Here is a 17,263-nt window from a genome sequence, read left to right as displayed (position 1 = left end):
ATACTCCCCATAGATAAAATGTAATAAGAAAGGACAGAGCCTTTTGGAAAGCCTTGGAGAAGTGGGTTTCCCATAGGGAGTAGCTAAACAAGTGGGTGAATCGAGAGAGGACCAAGCTAAGGGGGTGTGTGGGGGGTGTGTGTATGCACATATATTTATAAGTATATGTAAAAGCCATGGCTTTTCATATGTATATGAGCAAAAGCACGTGCATCTGTCTCAATGTTGTGAAAATGGTGTATTAGTGCTGCTACTTGTCTAACAAAAAAGGTCATCCGAGAAAAGTGTGGATTTGGAGTGCAGAGTAGCTATAATGGAAAAAGGTATTTGTGAGCAGTGTGTTCATTAAATTTTGACATGAGAAAGAAAAAATGGGACTAGCAACTAAATAGGCAAAGGTTGGGACAAAATTATTTATCTTGTGAAGGAAAGACCAAAAGAAGAAATCAAGGTTAAATAGTAATGCAAATAAATACATAGACAGATACAGATAGCTGTATATAGATAGCACTCTGTATGTATTTAAAAGTGCATATATTCTAAACAATGCAAGCAGTGGTTCGATACTATTTCTTTTATATCATATGATAATCACAGGAAGTTATCTTTTGTGCTAAAACTCGGTCTGTATTAGAAATAATTTCTGAAATATGCAACCTTCTGTTCATTTTTTAGTGCAATTTTTTTATGGCTGCTTGTATGTTTAGTATTCTTTTCTACTCATATTAACAAATTCTGCTGAAGTTGAAAGCTTCCATATATGAAATAATAAAATGGTATTAGTGTTCTTTGTATTTTTTGTGCTGAATTAATGCATTTAGGAAAAGAACACTGGTGATTATATGGTTAAAGTTATAGAATGCAAACTTTAAACTTTTTAATAAAATCTGAACAGATGATCTGTGCTTTTTTTTTTGGAACTGGCAGGTTTCAGGCCCTCTAATTGGCTTCCCAGCTTTGCAGAGTAATTACAGCTTCAAGCAAACTTTGTCATCTGTGGTTCAGAATGGTGTAAAGTAAACAGAACGTTTTGAAATACAGTTTGTAGTTAGAGTTGCTCAGGAGAGTTTAACTAGCATAACTACTTAATTTAGATAGTAACGGTTATTTGAAAAAGATAGTCTAATATTTTAGAATTGTCAGATTGTTTGTGGATATGAAGACACAAGTTAACCTCTGGTATATACTTGACTCTCTTTTTGTTTCAAAAAGAGAAGTTCAGTACTTGAACCCATTGCATTTCTTTATACTGGTTTTAATTCATTTTTTCCATTTTCTGTGTAGATCCAAAAATGGCCAAACAAGTGCTACAGACTTGTTGGAACAGAGTTGTCGGTTTCTGTTACTGATTTTGTATTTTGCTGTTTTGAACAAGTGTTCTCCCCCAAGGTTTTTCATCCCCTCTAATATTAAAGGGGAAAATTCTCATAACTGATGTTTAATCCCAGCAACACAGAAAGCTTTAGGATTAAAATATGTAATTCCAAGTTGTAGATGGCTAGCATACAAGAACACAAAGTTGAGTCTGTCTGTTTACTGGCTTACTCATCTTTTTGAATGATAATTTAGACTTCCAACTGTTTTGAGTTGAGATTCAGCCCTTTAATTACATGTGTTTATGTATAGTAGCAAACTTGAAGACATTATGGTAGAGTGTTCTCTCCTCTTGGTAATGACCCAACTATCACTCGAGCATTCAGAGCCAGCTCTCAGTAGCCAGTTTCACTCATTCTTCTGTGCTTTTGTAGTTTCCAAACTATTCTCTCTGTCTAAAACTACTGCGTTTTTTCCAGTAATTAGTAGAAAAATATTTTGGTAATTAGCAGCAACTGTGTATTAGAGTACTTATTCATCTTAATAGATTTTTTTTCTCTAGCTGTAGGTGAAAGACATTCAATAACAAGTTTTTAGTCATGTTGCAGTCATGACAGGAAGGTTGTTAATCCTATACGTTTGTACACTGCGGCACATGAAGCATGTGGGTGTACTAAATATCAGCAGACTTCAGTTACTTTTACCTACTTGAGAAGAATGGAATGGGTAGCACACCACTTTTAGAAATACATTGGTCCTCCACTTCTTTCTGAAACTCTTTTTGCTTCAGAAGGGAAGGATACAAACATATTCAATTTTAACCTTCCACAAAGAAATTAAATCTTTAGCCACTTTTAACAGAATATTAAAAAAGCTCATTAAATTTTGCTAGATTTTATTTTTCAATAGCATCCTTCAGTGATAGTGAAATAGCTTTTTTATTTTTAAATGTTTTCAGTGCCATTTTCAATTGCTAAGCTATTTTTTATTACCTTTAATTGATTTAGTTAATCATCTGTAATGAAAACTCAGAGAGTAAATACTCTTTGGTAGTTACAGAGCTTAGTATATGCATCCATATGTTTTGTCCTTGTTAATAATGCGCATCATCACTTTGAGGGCTGTCTGAAAAAATTAATATGGATAGTACCAATAATACATCTATATATTAGATATGAATTTACATAATGTACATATTAATATATAATATATTCATTATATTATATATAGTATACTATGTATACATATAGGTAAAGACCATATTATAGACAGCATTTGGACATAGGCAGGCTTAATTCTGTTAGCTCCAAGTTTTACATGCTTGAGTTGGCAAACTTAAATTAATGCCATTTTAACGTATGCATTTTTCTATGTATTTGCAATTAGCAAATGAATGGTGAAATTCAAAATCTTCGGCTCCATTACAGGCACTGGAGAGGATGCGCTTTTTAATTGGTGCAGGCTTTTCTGCAGGTTTGACTCTGTACCTTTTTACCTTCAGATTGTCCTAATGCAGTCACCTCACCTTTCTGTCCCTGGCAGCTTCTTTTACCTTCTTATCCTAAACTAGCTACTCCAGTTTAGCTATACTCCAGCTATCCCCGGAGTTTTTCTTCCTCACACGGGTTCCAATCTTTTTCCCGTCCCACTTCCACTCTTCTCCCTTTATTCCCTAGCCTTTTGTTCCTGACATCTCTTCTGTAAATAACTTGCTGGATGCCATCTTTCCCTATTGGATTTTGCCTTAGCGAGGTAGTTTCTTTTTCATGTTGTCTTAGGAATATGAGGAGGCATTATGAATATAGGAGAAAGAGTTTTCCATGGTGTATACAGTAATCCAGGTGTATATATGCTGGATTATGCTCATGCATAGATTTTTAATGATTTTATGCTTTAGTAATTGTTATTAATTTTTTACCCTTCTCCCAATGCACTCTTATCCCTCCCACATGTAGTGTGGCCAGATGCATTACATTTTCAAAGAATACTAAAAGGATATCAAAGGTCTTCGTTTGCCAAGTTTTAAGTCTCGTCTCCAAGAAGTAGTATTTTCCAGCAGTGTGCAGCTTTAGGCAGACACCCAGCAAAGAAAATTTCAGCCTACATGATTGAAGTGTGATATGATTAAAGATGAGAGGATGGTTTTGTCAGGATTAAGATGAGATAATCTTAGAGCAGACAATGCTTCTAGTCTCTTGTGTTATGAAGGTAACCTGACACATTCCTTAGAGCTACAGCTGAGGAAATTAAGAAAACAAATAGTCTGTTAAACCTAGCCTCACTGTCATCATGATCATAACTTGGACTTCAACCATGTCCTTGAAGATGGGGGTTTCTTTGATCTCATGATTAATGTTTGCACCCAGATACAAGCCTGGTTAAGTTTCCTAAGTAGCTCTACTTCATCATGCTCCCCATGTTCCCATCATCTGCTTCTGTTCCTCTTCCAGCTGTTGTGTTAAATTCCCTCTTCCTGTGTCCATCCTGCTGTAGCTCCTTCCTCTGAATACTGAGGATGGCTCTCATCCCATCCGAGACCTATCTGAGTTTAAAAAAGCAGTGAGGTTTAATTACGATTTCTCTTCTGAGCCTCCATGCCATATGCAGGTTTGTTAAATGTAATGTCATCTCCTTGACCAGTAAGCAGTCTAACTTACATAATAATTTATAGATGTATGGTTAGCATATAGTCTTGTGCATCAAGGAATACACACCTGTGTAATGCAATATTTACTTTATTCCTCTTTCATTTTTATACATGTGTCTGTCATGCTTCTGAGGTGTTCTGCTAAGCTGCAGAAAAACACACTCTCTGCTTTTTCAAATGAAAAAATTGCAGTGTGCATGAAGGCTCTTAAATCAAGGCATCCTCACAAAGACTCCCCTAATATCAGTTCTTTCATGCCTGTATTAAGTATGGTCCAGTACAAGTAAGTCTGCTGATATTCGCAGTGGCTTTATATCATGGAGACAGCGGCCATTTCTTAGATAATTGTGTCCCAAATTGTTTAGGTGTTCAGGCATACAAATCAATGCCTTGAACTAAGGCTTTAAGCTCGTTATGAGCTAGTAATATTAAAGAGAATTGCTTTAAAGTATTTTCACTATGCAGCTGCATTTCAGAAGGTCAGCTATGAGTATGCGTCTTGTACAATTAACACTGGCAACAAAGGCATAAGAGAGAAAGCAAAAGCAGGGTAGAGGGTATGTTGGGTGTTTAGAAATTTTCTGGGTCTGATGCAGTTTCTTGGAGAATATTTAAAATATTCTTGTAAAATTGTGGATGATAGTTGAGGTTTCTGGACCCTGAATCTGTGAAGAAAAAATACATCAAGCTAATATAATTTATTTCTGTGAAAGAATAGCATGCTTTGTGAAGTGGTACATGTCATATAACATGACTTTTATGAAGTGTTGACATTATCTGGAATAAATATAATATAATTCACCAAGAAGTGCAAAGTTTTATGCTAAAGAATAGTCAACTACTTCAGTGAAAGGTGTGGGTCAACTGGTAGGTGGTAGCTCTACCAACAGGAAGTTAGAGTGGATCGTAAGTGAACAGGAATTCTGTTGCCATATTCATTATTGATTGATTTGTGAATCTGATAAATCATTTTAGATCACACATTTTATCTGGATCAGCTTTGAACAAGTGATAGCATTCCAGACCATGTTTATTTCACGGTAGCTGCAGAAAGACAAATTACACTTTTGATGGAATAACCTTAACTTCACAAAAAAGTTTAAATATATCTGCATGAATAAAGGCTTCTGGTAGGTCATTGTTTTGCAGATGTAGTGTTTAGTGCAGTATGCTACATCGTAAAATCTAATACACAATCTCACCGAACCATTATCTGAATTACCAGTGTTGTGGTCTTGTGACAAAGGAGTCACATTCTAGGCAGTCTGCTGTATGCCTAGAATTGTGTGACAAGGAAGATCTTGGATCTGAAAGCACAACCTGTGAGGACAGATTGGTTGAATTGATTTAGGCCAGAGAAGACTGAAGAGAGATAAAATAGTGTTCAAGTGACTAAAAGGGATAGCTGATGAAAAGATAAGATAAATTAGTCAATAGGGCAAGAATTTAAATTATAGGAACAGTTGCATTAAATGCTAGGAAAAGTCTTCCAACTAAAAATAATTTCCTTCTAGTTGGATGAAATAGTTTGCTTACAGAGGTTTTGAAATTACTACTTTTCAGGGACTCTAGAAAGAGTTTAGAGAAATACTTATGAGAAATAGCATAGATAGACCTGCTTCTGCCCTGGGGTATAAAGAGAACTAGATGATTTCCTGGTGCAGCCCCACTGTGTGTGCGAGGGGGGTTATTCTATGTTTAATAATCAGACTAGTTTCAGCCTCTGAATTTTCTCAGATATTTTACAATAAATCTAATCCTGAGGTGACAGTAGTGTGGGTAATTGTGGCATGGTTACCACTAAAGGGAAAATGTCATATTCCTCCTGCCAGGTACAGATGGAAAAATGTGCCTGTGGCTACTGCTGTTACCTTGGCGTACTGGAGCAATCCGGGATCTAATACTCTTCTTACCCTCCTAACACAGACCTAGCTTGCAAATGGAGATCACACTCTTTATATGGGCAACAATACAAGTTCCATGGATTCCTCTGACTGCTTTCTTCATCTTATGATTATTACCTGCTACCTTTTGTTCAAGCCCATGGTTGTATTGCCATTCTGTATTTCCTTATACGTGCTAGATAGGTATACATAAGCTATTTGTATTTTATCTAATTTATTTGCTCTTCACCTGTTAACTGGCAATGTATAAAAGAGGCAATATGTCATGTATTTCTCTAGAATGTCAACTAATGAAAACAGAGCGACCAAAGCCAAACACATTCATTATCAGATGTCTTCAGTGGACCACTGTCATAGAGCGGACATTCCACGTAGACACTCCAGAGGAACGGTGAGGTTTTTATTTTTGTTTTGCTTTCTGTGTTCTTTATGCAGAAGCCTTGGCACAGTCTCTGCTGGGACTGCACAGCAATCAGTACTTGGAACTGTGACATTCTGAGCACATCTGAACAGTTATTTGAAGAATTTATAAGTCAGCTTCTGTAAAATATTACCTGAGCTCATAGCTAGTGTAAGAGTTGCCTGTGAGTAGGTGGGATGCGTGTGTTCAAATAAGCCAAAACTATGTCATTATATAGAATCATAGAATCGTTTAGGTTGGAAAAGACCTTTAAGATCATCAAGTCCAACCGTAACCTAGCACTGCCAAGTCCAACCACTAAACCATGTCCCTAAGCACTGCATCTACATGTCTTTTAAATACCTCCAGGGATGGTGACTCCACCGCTTCCCTGGGCAGCCTGTGCCAATGCTTGACAACCCTTTTGGTGAAGAAATTTTTCCTAATATCCAATCTAAAGCTTCCCTGATGCAACCTGAGGCCCTTTCTTCGTGGCCTATCGCTTGTTACTTGGGAGAAGAGACCAACACCCACCTGGCTACAACCTCTTTTCAGGTAGTTGTAGAGTGCGATAGGGTTTCCCCTCAGCCTCCTTTTCTCCAGACTAAACAATCCCAATTCCCTCAGCCGCTCCTCGTAAGACTTGTGCTCTAGACCTTCACCAGCTTGTTTGGACACACTCCAGCACCTCAATGTCTTTCTTGTAGTGAGGGGCCCAAAACTGAACACAGTACTTGAGGTGCAGCCTCACCAGTGCTGTCTTCAGGGCGACAATTGCTTCCCTGCTCCTGCTGGCCACACTATTTCTGATATGAGTCAGGATGCTGTTGACCTTCTTGGCCACGTGGGCACGCTGCCAGCTCATCTTCAGCCGGCTGTTGACCAACACTTCCAGGTCCTTTTCTGCGAGGCTGCTTTCCAGCCTCTCTTCCCCGAGCCTGTAGCATTGCATGGGGTTGTTGTGATGCAAGTGCAGGACCTGGCACTTGGCATTTGGCCTCAGCCCATCGGCCCAGCCAGTCCAGATCCCTCTGTAGAGCCTTCCTACCCTCAAGCAGATCAACACTCCTGCCCAACTTGGTGTTGTCTGCAAACTGACTGAGGATGTGCTCGGTCCCCTCGTCCAGATCATTGATAAAGATATTGAACAGGACTGGCCCCAGTACTGAGCCCTGGGGAACACCACTTGTGACTGGCCACCAGCTGGATTTAACTCCATTGCCCACAACTCTTTGGGCCTGGCCATCCAGCCAGTTTTTTACCCAGTGAAGAATATGCCCCTCCAAGCCATGAGCAGCCAGTTTCTCCAGGAGAATGCTGGGGGAAACAGTATCAAAGGCTTTACTAATCTCTAGGTAGACAGCATCCACAGCCTTTCCCTCATCCACTAAGCGGGTCACCTTGTCATAGAAGGAGGTCAGGTCAGTCAAGCAGGACCTGCCTTTCATAAACCCATGCTGACTGGGCCTGATCACCTGGTTGTCCTGTACGTGCTGCATGATGGCACTCCAGATGATCTGCTCCATAACCTTTCCTGGCACTGAAGTCAGACTGACAGGCCTGTAGTTTCCCGGCTCCTCCTTCCAGCCCTTCTTGTAGATGGGGTCACATCCTGCCCCTCTACTCCGCTCTGGTGAGACCCCACCTGGAGTGCTGCGTCCAGCTCTGGGGGCCCCAGTACAAGAGAGACATGGAGCTGTTGGAGCGAGTCCAGAGGAGGGCCACGAAGTTCATCGAAGGGATGGAGCACCTTTCCTATGAGGACAGGCTGAGAGAGTTGGGGTGGTTCAGCCTGGAGAAAAGGCGGCTCCGGGGAGATCTAATTGCGGCTTACCAGTACCTGAAGGGGCCTACAGGAAAGATGGTGAGGGACTGTTTATGTGGGAGTGTAGTGAGAGGACAAGGGGTAATGGGTTTAAGCTGAAGGAGGGTCGATTTAGATTAGATGTTAGAAAGAAATTCTTTACTGTTAGAGTGATTGCCCAGAGAGGTTGTGGAGGCCCCATTCCTGGAAGTGTTCAAGGCCAGGTTGGATGAGGCTTTGGGCAATGTGGTCTAGTGGAGGGTGTCCCTGCCCATGGCAGGGGGGTTGGAACTAGATGATCTTTGAGGTCCCTTCCAACCCAAACCATTCTATGAGTCTATGATTCTATGGTTTTCTAACCTCCACTCAACTGGGACCTCCCCAGTTAGCCAGGACTGCTGACCTATGATGGAAAGTGGTTTGGCGAGCACTTCTGCCAGCTTCCTCAGTACCCTTGGGTGGATCCCATCCAGCCTCATAGACTTGTGTGTGTCGAAGTGGTGTAGCAGGTCGCTAATGATTTCCCCTTGCATTATGGGGGCTTTATTCTGCTTCCCATCCCTGTCTTCCAGCTCAGGGGGCTGGGTAGCTGGAGAACAACTGGTCTTACTATTAAAGAGGCAAAGAAGGCATTAAGTACCTCATCCTTTTCCTCATCCTTTGTCACTCTGTTTCCCCCTACGTCCAATAAAGGATGGAGATTCTCCTTAGCCCTCCTTTTGTTGCTAATGTCTTTACAGAAACATTTTTTATTGTCTTTCACTGATACCACCAGACTTCTCCTGTATCCCTTGCTGGCGGAGCAAAAAGCAGCGGATACTGCACATGGTGCGGGGCTGTGGGGTGCTGACGGGCCGGCTGGTGTACCTGTGCTGGTTAACCAGCATGCAGAATAGCTGTGGGCTCAGCTGACCCTGCTTGTCCCTCCACGGAAACCCTCATCGGGCCCGTCCCTCTGTGCAGCCGCTGGTTTTTTATGATGCTTGTAGGAATTTAATTATCTTTGAGGGCCTCTTTCTCAGGGGAACTGGAAATTAGCCAACAAGTTGAGTTTTAAGAGGAGACAGACAAAGAGTTGAACACACAGTGTGGTTTAATAAATCCCGTTTGTTTTCTGTGAAGATGTCTCGCAGGGAGGAGGAATAGCAAAAAGTCTCTTAAAATAGCAAGTTATTATCAGATCGTATTGGATAGGAGAGGACATTCTATGCTCTGAGCTGTATTATACCTGGAGTAAGAGTTTTCAAGTTTTCACTATTAAAATATTTACAAAATCAGACACTGGTAATTCTTGAAATCAACTGTGCAATGATCCTTTTTGATGCTGGTCAACTTCACCACCTGTAATGTAATGCAGAATTTGGAAGGAAATTGAAGTGATTAATTTACATGAGTTTTCTGCTGTGTAACATGAGAATTGAAGATCGAAGCAATGCAGCATGTAAAAAACATTATAAACTTTTTATTTGGATGTATTTTATGAGTTTCTAATAGCGATGTTGGCTTGTTCATGATAGGGAAGAATGGACAGAAGCAATCCAGGCTGTAGCAGACAGACTTCAAAGGCAAGAAGAGGAGAGGATGAACTGTAGTCCAACTTCACAGATAGACAATATAGGAGAAGAAGAGATGGATGCTTCAACAACCCATCATAAAAGAAAGGTAATGACATTAAAAAATAACTGACAAGACTAATAGACAAATAACTTCTGTAGAATGGTCTAGTTGGGGAAAACACTATATAGGGAATAGTATTTCTACATAAATTTCAGTGTATTACAAACATAAAAGTACTTATTTGTTTTATTTCAGTAGAGCTGAACTGCTTTAGTTTTATTTATTTGTTATGCTATCTGATACAGCACTCCTGAAAAACAAAGTTCAACCGTTCAGGCACATGTTAACGTTCTGCTTATTGTTTGAATATTATATTCATCTTTTCCTTTTTGTTTGTTTACTCTTTTAGAAGTATGGTAATAAAATATTTTCTTTAGACAAGTAGATTTGCCCCCCATTCTCATGCAAATAATACCCAGTACAAATTAGAAAATTTGCATGAGAAAGGCTAGCAGGATTTGGCTTTTAATGGCCTTGGATTTTGCTATCTGGGAGAATAACTCTGCTTTAGTTTTCAGTGAAGTAAGAGAAAACAATGTTTTGGGTTTGAGGGTTTGTTTTTTTTTTGCAGTCCTTCACAGCTTTTGGTGTAAGTAGGAATATGTACATTGTTTGCTATAACATACTTGTTTTATCTCTAGAGTCAACAGGATAAACACACAACTAAGAGCATATTTTAAACATTCAGTGCCACGCAAAAATTTGCTTATTAGTTTGTGTTTCCATTTTGTCCTCTTTCTGTAGTTACAGACTACTCGAAGAATGGATCATTCAAACGGATGTCTCTCATTTACTGTACAGGATTGACATGACTCAAGAAATGCATTGAAATTACATGAGAAATAATAACCTGTTTCTATAGGACTGACTTCATTCTTTCTAGCTAGGAGTGAAAAACCTGTAGAAAACTAAGTGGAAGTCTGCTGACAGAGCAAAATAATCTTACAGCTAATGTAACTGAATGCCTTTGAGTACTGAACAATGAAAAGAAATATTGAACGTGTGCCTTTACTCATAGAGCATGTTTTGTTCATAGCACTATGTGAAGCAAGAATCATAGAAGAATCAGTGGCTGAAAACTATACCCTTGTGAATATAACAAAGGTGTCATAGGAAATCTTAGTTCTATCATGTCCTACCTTTTGAGAACTTGAGTTTGCAGTGCAAACACGGTTCTTTCATGTTGTTTCATTGTATGTAATTTTTTAACCTTTTTCGGCTATAGAAAAAGGTAAAAACTAATTATATACAGCTGTAACAATACTCTCATTGTACATTGTCAGGTTGACATTGAACATTTAGCCTTGCAGCATAGATGTTTCATGATTCTGCTCCAGGGTAAAATATGATAAGTGACAGCAAGACAGAGGCAGCGTTCGAGGTGTGTCAGTCTTTCTGAGAGGCAATGCGATTATGTGCAAGGGATTTGGGTTTGCTCTATTAAAGATCTCAACACTGTTCCAAGCCTGCGTATCCTCTTAGTGGAGTACAAAACCACTGTATAACAACAAGCATTTTCAAGGTGTCAGAATTAATGCTGTTTAATGTACGTAGTTTGTCTGGAATGTGTGCTTTCCTTGTTCACAGTGCAGTGCATTTTCCCATGCAACAAAAGGGGTTGTGGGAACAGGAGGAGGAGGAAGATCAGTTTTGTTTCTGTCTGGCTGCTTACGCTTTAAGAAATGCTGAAATAAGATGCTGGGACAGTGCATGTGCAGTGCTGCAGAATATTTAGGGGCTTTGACAAGAAGCCAAAAGCAAACTCTACAAAACAAAGGTGAAATGAAAAATGGTGATATTCAAAACCTAATAATAGAGCAGAATGGAGTTTTTGTAGTCAGTGAAGAGCGTACTGATGACAGCAAGGATATTTTTTTGCCAAAACTCAAAAACCCACTGCAGATTTCTGACTGTTGGAAGACTTTAGCAAAAGGTTCTCAGAAGTTTTTTGGAATCAAAAATATTAAATGACCATAATGACAGGGAGTTGTCACTCCCTCAATGTTAATTGAAATTGGGAAAATATATATATTTAGAACTGTTTCTGTTTTGTAGAAATGTTTCTGAAAAGCTTCAGTTTAAGCTTGTGTAGTTGTTAATATAATCAGAAACATTTCAGTTGTAATGACTTAATGCATTTTTATTGCTTTTTTTTGGTACTGGATTTCTTTTCATTTCAGGGATTTTTTTTGCACAATGTGTCCTACAAGCTTGTTTTGTCACCTGATTTTACATCTAAGCCCAGTGAATTTTGCTTGTGCATGCACCAGATGGTATACATATGAGTAGAAGAGCATAATCAGATTAAGAAACAAGACAGAGAGGAGTGGGCCTGTTCTTCTCTAAAAAGGTAGCAAAAGGTTTACAAAGAAAACAGTCTTTAGGATGTGGAACTTGATTTGAACAGACATGACAGCAATGTCCCTGGACAGATTAGCTAGAAAAACCAAAAGCACTTTTTTTTTTTCTCAGTTTTTTTATATGGTGTCAATGTGCCACTAAAGTTTTACAGTAATAGCATCAGTAAAATTCAGAGCACTAGAAATTCTTTGCAAACTGCTTTTGTTTCTTGCTGTACTATTCCTTGTAAGTAGAGTTTCTCCCTGATGAAGTCAGATAAAAACTCCAAGCAGCATAATCTTTGTGCAAATTGGGAATTTTTAAAAATTAGTTCCTTGGTAGGAATTGTCAGCACCTGTAGTAGGGTTTATTCTTTTGAACAGATCATCCATGGGGGAGTAAATAGGCTTTACAGAAGGCTGAACATCATACGGTTCTTTGGTTAGAGCAGTTTCCTGTAGCTTCACTGCTTTTCTTGTGTTTACAAATTTGATTTGCAGGGTGCAGAATGAGTAAAGAATAGATTTTTCAGAGGAACCCAAAAAGTAACATAGTGAGGAAAAAGATTCAATCCTCCGAGTTCAGTAGGAATGAAAAAGATGGGAAAATCATCAAGGAGAAAGAATCCAATCTTATAGGAGCCTCCAAACTTGCTTACCAACATCCCTAAGGTTTAGGAAGTATTTCCGTTTTTCCACCAGTTTTCAGTACACCCTTAGCTATGGCATCTGTGTTTTTATCTCCCAAGGTCTTGTGTTCTTTGGCAGGCTTTTTGAGTTACCCTGCACTGCGTATCATCTCTAAGCCTTCTGCTGAGGTTCTAAAGAATGAGAGCATCAGGAGACTTTATTCTTAGAACTAGCACTACCACCGTAACCTGCTGTTAAGCCACAGCTCAAAATCTTGCAAAGCTATTACCTTCCTCTTATAAATACACATATATTTTTTAACTTGTTTTCACTGAGCTTGCAGCTAGATTCATGACTGTTTTGATGAACATTATGTAAGCAAATTTTGGGTGAATGAGTCTTTCATTTTGACTGGCTTGCTGCCCTTAGCATCAAACCCATGTCTGTGATCAGTCGAGCCAAGATCCTCCTTCTGTGTGTGGGCAAAGGGCTGCTTTTCTGAGCTGATTTTATTCAGACTCTGATGGTCCCTCTCTAAATCCAGCCTCTCAAAGATGATCAGAAGTATAGGAAAAAGTTACCCCTTTGAGGCTGCTTATGATGCCATGAATTTTTCACTGGTAGAAGTGATAAGTTGTTACAGTCACTAACTTAGTGTTCTTTATCAATAAAGCTGTTGGCCATTCTTTGTCAGGGAACGCGATAGCTTATGACTGAAGATATGGAACATTCTGCCCTGAATTACTCATCTTCTGCCTGAATTGTGTTTTGAATGCATTTTGGACTTTTCACTTTTTTTGGGTCAATTTTCACTGCTTTAGCACAAAGGCCGTTGGTTTTGCATGATGGTTATTATTGAACTATCGAAGTAGGTAATCTGACTTTCCAAAGTACTGACTGTGATATGTGAGAAGTCTTACCTTTAGCTGATTAAGTACTAGTGGCACATAGTATTTGGATCACAACCATATTCTTGGTCATACTCTTGCACTGTGTGACACTCCAGTGCTGATAAACCTGCTGCACTTAAATTGTCTGTTGGTGCAACCAGCTCTTGGAGGTACTACATTTAACGCACAAAATACGCGATCCTAGATACTTGAATGGTCACTATGAAGGAATCATATGAAAGAGGAAAACTTGCCCTCTTCCTTTTCAGACCCAGATTGATTGATATAAAAAACTTGTAATCTGTATTCAAATTTTTACGAATCTACTTCTAATGCAAAGACTGTTGTATAGTCTTACTGGTATAATATTGCAGTGAGGATCATGTATGTTTCAAAAAAGCCGTCAGTGCAGTGGTCGGTGTTATGCAAAACCTACTGATACGCCACGTTCTTGTGTCCCTGGTAACACATGAGCTGATGAGCTTTCTTACATGTGGAACATTCACAAAATGCTGGTATAGACTAAGACTGTTCTGTGTGTGCTTTGTAAAAATAAGTGTGTGTGTGTGTGTAGTACTGTGCAGTACTTGACTTTAGAGAACTATACTAATAGTATCAAACGATATATCCTAGTGATTTAAGGATACAGTTAACTATTTGAACTTAATCGTAGAAGTGTACCTATTTTTGTAAGCCGTTCTTGTTATATTGGTAACAGCATTTGGTTATATGTGGACACACTTGGGTGCATAATGGAACTGGATAGTATAAGTCTTGCTAATCTTTGTTCTTTGCTCCTTATAGACAATGAATGATTTTGACTATTTAAAACTACTGGGCAAAGGCACGTTTGGTAAAGTTATCCTGGTCCGAGAGAAGGCTAGTGGGAAATACTATGCTATGAAGATCTTGAAAAAAGAAGTCATTATTGCAAAGGTAAGGAAGTTTATAGTTTTAATATTGGGTCATTTTTTAACGGACTAATCAATATCTACTCTATAAGGTGTATTTGATTTTTGATGGTAACTGCGTTTGCTAGAAATATGTGTGTATCTTCAGATGATACACAAAAGAGTACAAAAAAAAGCATTTTGCATGCCTTTTTCCTGCGTCTTATAATCTAGAGTGTGATAAAGCATTGAGAGAGTTCACTGGGGTAATTCAAGTTTAAAACAAGAACCAGTGCATTGTAGGGTATATTACATCAAAAATTTTTCTAAGTCAACTGCAGGTTTATTCAGATAAATGCAATTAATTTAATGGGCCTGTGCTTTTTTCCTGGTATGTTAGATGTGCATGGGACTAACAATTTCACTTTTTCAGTTTTTGAGTCTGAAGCTGATGTCTGAAGATATGCTTTAAACTGGCATTGTCAAGTCACTTAAACTTGATTAATTTAGTGTTACTAGCACTTGTGCTCGGTCATAATTTTACTAAGTTTAAACTCGAAGGTCATTTACTCTGAGCTTTGTTTCTAGCGATTCTAAAGTTTTGAATCCCATTTGCACGGAACAAGTTGAGAGCAAGAAACCTACATGCTCTTATCACCATGAGACGCAATTAAAAATAATCCCAGTTGCTAAGTAAGGAGGTTTTTGAGGGATGTGGATCTGACTGAGAATTTTCAATGCTTGAGGCTAACAATACCAGTATTTGTAAAAACTGAATGTGGATAGGAACTACTGTGGTTTACATAAATTTTATTGTAAAATATCCTTCAGATTTTTCTAATTTTCCGAATGACCTATGAAGACAAGGCTTACAGAGTTTTGCAGCCTATCTCTATGTTAATTTGTCTATCTGTCACTCACTTTCTAATAACTTTTGAATGTGTTGATCAGTTTTGATTAAATTTGATAGAGGAGTACAAACCTCAAAACCAATTATATTTCCTTGAGTTTCATTAAAACCACCCTGGTGCAGGAGGAGAGACTTAAATTTATGTCTTCAGCAGAGAAGAGACAGACGTGTGAGTTCTGCGTGCCCTTAGCAGCTGTCTCGCATGCACTGGTGGGCTGGTCGGAGTGTATAGGATTTGGACTAACAGCGACAGAGAGTGCCCTTTTCTTCTTCATACAGCAAGGAAAGAGGGTATCGCTGCTGCGTTCTCCTGGTTCTGCATGGGAAGGAGCACCTCGGTGGCCTTCCTTGCAAGACTATAAATGGTAGCAATCTCTGTGGGTTGCCCTGTGGGTCTCAGAGTCTATGTGGGTGCTGCGTGCTGTGCCCCAGTCTTCAGCCTGACACCCTCCCCCAGTGCTCTGCTCACCCGTGGCACCCAGGAGGTCCTCGGTGGAGTCTTATGTCAGACTGCTAGGAGCTCCTGTTCTGCTGCTGCTTGTTTGTACCCTTCCAGCCTTCAAAGCATTTCAGCTTGTTTCTTTGTATCAATAAAATAAAAAACACGTTTTTGAATTTTAGGGTTTTCCCTTTTACTTTGCTGGGTGCTACAATATCACTGAATTTTTAGAAGGGTTAAAAGTGATTCTCGGATAACTTTACCTCTCTCTTTTGAGCAAAAATTCTTGTTCATAGAAGCATGTATAAAGCTAGAGAAATTTTGAAGAGATCAGAGATGCAACTGTTCATTGATCTGTTTACCTGAAAACAGAAAGCTAGCTTAGTGATAGATAGGGCAGAACCTGGCACTCCCTGGAGCAGACCAGGGTCTGTTTTTCTGCCTTGATCTTAACGAGAAGATTAAGTGTGTGAGAAAACATGCCTTTCATCCTGTGATGAAAATGGGAGCACCTCAGTCTCTTAAATTTTACTTCCTCAGTACTGGAATTTTGTTTTGAAGGGAATCGTCCTAAGTTTTCCATAGTATGGTTGTATATTGATAAGAAACCGACAAAAGAATGAAGAATAGACTATGCTTAGATCTTCACAGGTGAAGCGATCAAGTTTTGTTCCCCATAGTCACCAAATACCAGTTTTTCCACTCTTCCTCAAACTAAAAACAGAAGCAGACTTGAGCCTGAACTTAGCTGTCTATCCCAGGCAATGTGTGAGTATGGCATGGGGATTTATCAGTAACATGTAACTCTGAAGGTCCGTGCTAAGGATATGGTCACTAGGTAGAATAGGTCTGCAGTCCCAACTCAGCTTATGATATGATATAATATACACTACAGAAGGTCATACCTGCAACAGCATAATATGAAGCGGAAAAGTGGTGCATTGACAGCTGTATCTAGAAGGCTGTATAGCATCTGCCCAGTTCAGACTAAATCTGTTGATCCTAAATTTTCATGACATATTAATATTACACTTACCAGGGAATTGCTACCAGTATTACAAACTTCAGAGGCAATGCCAGAAAAACTGGCCATTGCCAGGGTTTTATGCCCCTTATCTGGTAAACCACTGAGCTTTAAAAATAAATAAATAAAACGTCAGGCTTGCTTTTCTCCTTGAAGTGTTTTTTGGCTTTCCCCCTGTATGTGATTGTAGTGTATACACTGAGTGTTGCACTGCTATTCAGCTAAATGGCATCATAATTTATTACCACTAACTGTGTTGTGGTTGTTGTTGAACTTCCTATTTTGACAATTTTTAAAGTCTAATTTAAAACTCCTGACATCTGTGTTTACTTTCTAGTTTAATAATACCTTATCTTCAGAGCATAGCCTGATAAGCATGTGCAGTACAATAACGTTATGTTGGTGTTATTTGTAGCAATAATAAAGTATACTCTGACTAAATATATTTGCTTCTG

At 39.0% G+C, this 17,263-nt stretch overlaps 1 protein-coding gene across 6 annotated transcripts in view; it reads left to right on the top strand.

Annotated features, from left to right (window-relative positions):
- The window catches only part of AKT3 (AKT serine/threonine kinase 3), a 160,316-nt gene that overhangs the window by 90,275 nt on the left and 52,778 nt on the right, over positions 1 to 17,263 (top strand). For all 6 annotated transcript variants that reach the window (XM_075748813.1, XM_075748809.1, XM_075748808.1 and 3 more), the window contains exons 4-6: positions 6,145 to 6,256; positions 9,587 to 9,731; positions 14,350 to 14,481. In XM_075748813.1, the coding sequence (XP_075604928.1) occupies positions 6,145 to 6,256; positions 9,587 to 9,731; positions 14,350 to 14,481 (389 nt within the window). The remainder of the gene's footprint in view (positions 1 to 6,144; positions 6,257 to 9,586; positions 9,732 to 14,349; positions 14,482 to 17,263) is intronic.

Source organism: Balearica regulorum, chromosome 3, assembly GCF_011004875.1.
Source record: "Balearica regulorum gibbericeps isolate bBalReg1 chromosome 3, bBalReg1.pri, whole genome shotgun sequence".
Classification (NCBI taxonomy): Eukaryota; Metazoa; Chordata; class Aves; order Gruiformes; family Gruidae; genus Balearica; species Balearica regulorum.
The sequence above is the reverse complement of the archived record's forward strand: the minus strand, read 5'-3'. Positions and strand labels throughout refer to the sequence as shown.